Consider the following 3,149-nt stretch of genomic DNA (forward strand, 5'->3'; position numbering starts at 1 on the left):
AGTCTCTTCCCTCCCACCCCCTCAACTGAGGACCGTGGTGCAAAGGAGGAGGATGCTCTGACTTCCCTGCACCCCCCACAAACACCTTTCAGCCAATCCCGGGTGACAGGGTCCTAGCACTGGCTGAAGAGAGGGCGTTGGCTGTGTTGTATGGCCAGGGAGGAATGTCTGGAGTCCAGGTAAAGGGGCTCTATTAACAAAAAGAACAGGAGCCAGTGGTCTAAAAACATAATTTAATGCATGGCAGAGGAGAATACGGCGAGTGTGCATGGAAAGGTGAACTTTCTGTTTGTTGGAATTCGGCTAGGGGTGGAGTTTTAGCTGATGGACGGGAAAAACTGCACAGGCATTTCGGGTCACAAAAAGGGAGGTCCCAGAGAGCAGCGGTCACCTGGGTCTTTCTTCCTGGTGGGTCTTGCAGCCACCGGGGAACACTGGAGGGAAGAGGCAAGCTTGGAAACCTCAGGCTCCCTAGGGCCGCCTGTCCAGTCCAATCAGCTTTCTCAAGTCTCGGCTGCCCCACAACTAACCCTGCCAGAGCTGAGATTCTCGCCCAGCTCCGCACTTGAGTGTTCCCTCTCCCTCCCCAGGATGGGCACTGGGACCAGGGACACAGCCTCCCCACAGCGTAGTGAATCATAGACACACTGAGGCCTGAGGCAGGACAAGTAGGAGAGCAGGGATATGTCTTTTCCAACGGAGATGTCAGGAAGTGTCATGAAGCCGCAGAGTGGCAATCACCAAAGAGTCGCGTGTGCCCAATGGGGATGGGGTGGCCTGAAGCCACCCGGCCTTATGCCCTCTAGGCCCCTAATCCGGGTACAGGAGAAAGCCCGAGAACGTGCTGTACTTGTTGTTGTTGCCTCCATGAGCCTTCCCGCCGTCCAACTTCACATAGACTTCATCGCCTGAATCCAGGTGCAGTACCACGCTGTTGCTGGCGTAGTCATAATTCTGGTCCGCGTCCTGGGCTATGGCGCTGGCTCTCACCTGCGGGGCGAACCAGAGGAGTGGGTGGGCCCTTGCACCTCTTCCGGAGTTCAAGCCTGGCCTCCCTCGCCCATCCCCTTACAGGTCTCCTGCCTGCTACATCAGTGTAAACACTCCCTCCTCCCTCCTCGGCTTCAAATTCTCTTGGTAGCAGAGAGTCAAGGAAAGGGGGTAGAGGCCCTTCCGGGACACATGCCCAGTATGTAAAGGTCCCAGGTGTCAAGGCCAAGATGAATAAACTGGAGGGAATGGGGTGATCCAATCACAGTGGTAAAGAAATCTGTGTTTTTCTAGGAGCCTAGCCTCTTCAGGCCAGGACTCAATCTGTTGGGGACTGGGAACCGTGTCAGGGTCGCTGTACACCCGGGGTCCAGTCTCGGACGCTCAGTATTTGCGTAAGAACACCACAGTGCACAGGGAAGCGGGATCAAGTATGTGGTCCAGCGCCCACCCCATCTCGGAGTTTGCTGGGGTGCTGGAAGGTGTCCCGGGGATTCCGGGAGCCTGTAACGCTCTGCAGACTCTGTTGGGCTGGGAAGGTAGGGAGGGGTGTGTGGGAGAAAGTCACTGACCTGCCCGTTCTTGCAGAGATCCGCCCACATGCTGGTTCCGTCGCCGCCACGCATGAGGATGTGGTACGTGAAGAAGTAGATGCCCCGCACCTGGCAGCTGAACTTGCCGGTAGTGGGGTCGTAGTGATTGCCAAGATTGGTGACCACGTCGTCGAACTTGAGCACCTCGTAGCCTTCGTGGGGGCTCTTGAGTCCCACGTAGAAGGCGATCTTAGGACCGCTGAAGGCGGCGCTCAGTGCACTGGTCACTTCTCCCTCTGTGTCGCCACCGCCCCCGGTTCCGCCACCTACCACTCCAACGCCACCGGCCGCGCTGGTTGTCAACTGCAGTCCGGGTAGCCCTGGCCTCCCTGAGTCTCCCTTCTCTCCCGGGGGACCCCTGGGCCCAGGAGGCCCTGGCTCTCCAGGAGGACCCCGAGGCCCCGGCTTGCCTGGTCGCCCCGGATCACCCTTCGGTCCCTGGATAAACGGAGGCGGGGGGTTGGCGCTGAGGTCCTGCATAACTTCCAGGGCAGCAGTACTGGGTCCGGGCGGTGGAGCCTTGGCGCCCGCGGGTCCCCCTGCGGGAGCGACGCTGTATGGGTCACAGATCATGCGGCAGGTGCCCAGCATCTCGTAGTGAGCTGCTCCGGGGGGTGCAGCCTGCAGCAGCAGAGGCACCGCGATCAGCAGCCCCAGTGCCATGGCCAGGAGCACGCCGACGGCCGCCAAGCAGGCGCGCCGCCGCCGCTGCCACAGCCGGGAGGCGACCGCCACCAGCTCCTCCTTGCCGCCTGGGGAGGTAATGGTGGAGCGGCGCGGGTGGCCCCGCTCTATGCGTTCGGACGCCAACTCCGCAGGTCTCCGCCGCGTCCCCGACGTGGAGACCCCTGTCTTAGCCACTCAACTATTTCAACGAGAGGTATCCGGACCTGGGATCCTGAGGCCACCGCTCTGGAACTGATCTGGAGAGTCGAAGAGCGCGACACACATGGCGAGGGGCTCACAGGACGAGCCCGGCGCCCCGGCAGGTACCGGGTAGTGGCGGCTGGGGAATGCTGGGTCCCAGTGCGGCGTCCGGTGTTGGCTCGGCGGCGCCGTCTCCTGCTCTGCTGGGACTGGCGGTGCTTGGCAGGGTTCGGCGGGACGCGGGATCAGCTCTGCCGCACGCTCTGCTCTGCTCTCCCGCTACTAGCTGGCTCCCGGGCGGAGGGGGTACCCAGCTACCCTGACGTAAGATCAGGACTGAGCGGCGGAGGCGGCGAGGCAGCAGCGTGCGCTGCCATCACTCGGGAGACGGCGCCCTCCTGTCATCAGCTCCCATCCCGCGGCGTCCTCCGGAGATGTGCCTGCTGGCGGCGCCCAGGAGCCACAAGTGGGAACAGCGGGCAGCAGCCCCCAGCTGGGGCTCCACAGACACACCCACCCTTGCCCATAGGCGCCTCCCGCAGACCACCAAGCTCTGGCACCCACGCACGCAGTCAGTGGGTGCACATAGCACCCCACACACGGCCACGATGTGGTGCCGGCGGGGTCAACAAATCCATCCTCTATTTAGATGAGCCCAGATCTCAACCCAAATCCAGGACAGCCTCCAGCTCTGTGGGG

The 3,149-nt window shown here is 61.9% G+C and overlaps 1 protein-coding gene across 2 annotated transcripts; it reads right to left on the reverse strand.

Annotated features, from left to right (window-relative positions):
* Positions 1-219: 219 nt before the first annotated feature.
* Positions 220-2,781, reverse strand: C1ql2 (complement C1q like 2). Of its 2 annotated transcripts, XM_028771524.1 has the most exons (3): positions 1,850-2,246; positions 1,563-1,810; positions 811-990 (listed from the first exon to the last, which is right to left on the reverse strand). In XM_028771524.1, the coding sequence occupies exons 1-3, from the start codon at positions 2,244-2,246 to the stop codon at positions 811-813; spliced, it is 825 nt and encodes a 274-aa protein (XP_028627357.1). The 2 variants fall into 2 exon arrangements, with proteins under 2 accessions (XP_028627356.1, XP_028627357.1); XM_028771523.1 differs by having other exon boundaries at positions 220-990; positions 1,563-2,781.
* Between the last annotated feature and the right edge of the window lie 368 nt (positions 2,782-3,149).

The sequence above is a fragment of the Grammomys surdaster genome, unplaced genomic scaffold, assembly GCF_004785775.1.
Source record: "Grammomys surdaster isolate TR1022 unplaced genomic scaffold, NIH_TR_1.0 208, whole genome shotgun sequence".
Classification (NCBI taxonomy): domain Eukaryota; kingdom Metazoa; phylum Chordata; class Mammalia; order Rodentia; family Muridae; genus Grammomys; species Grammomys surdaster.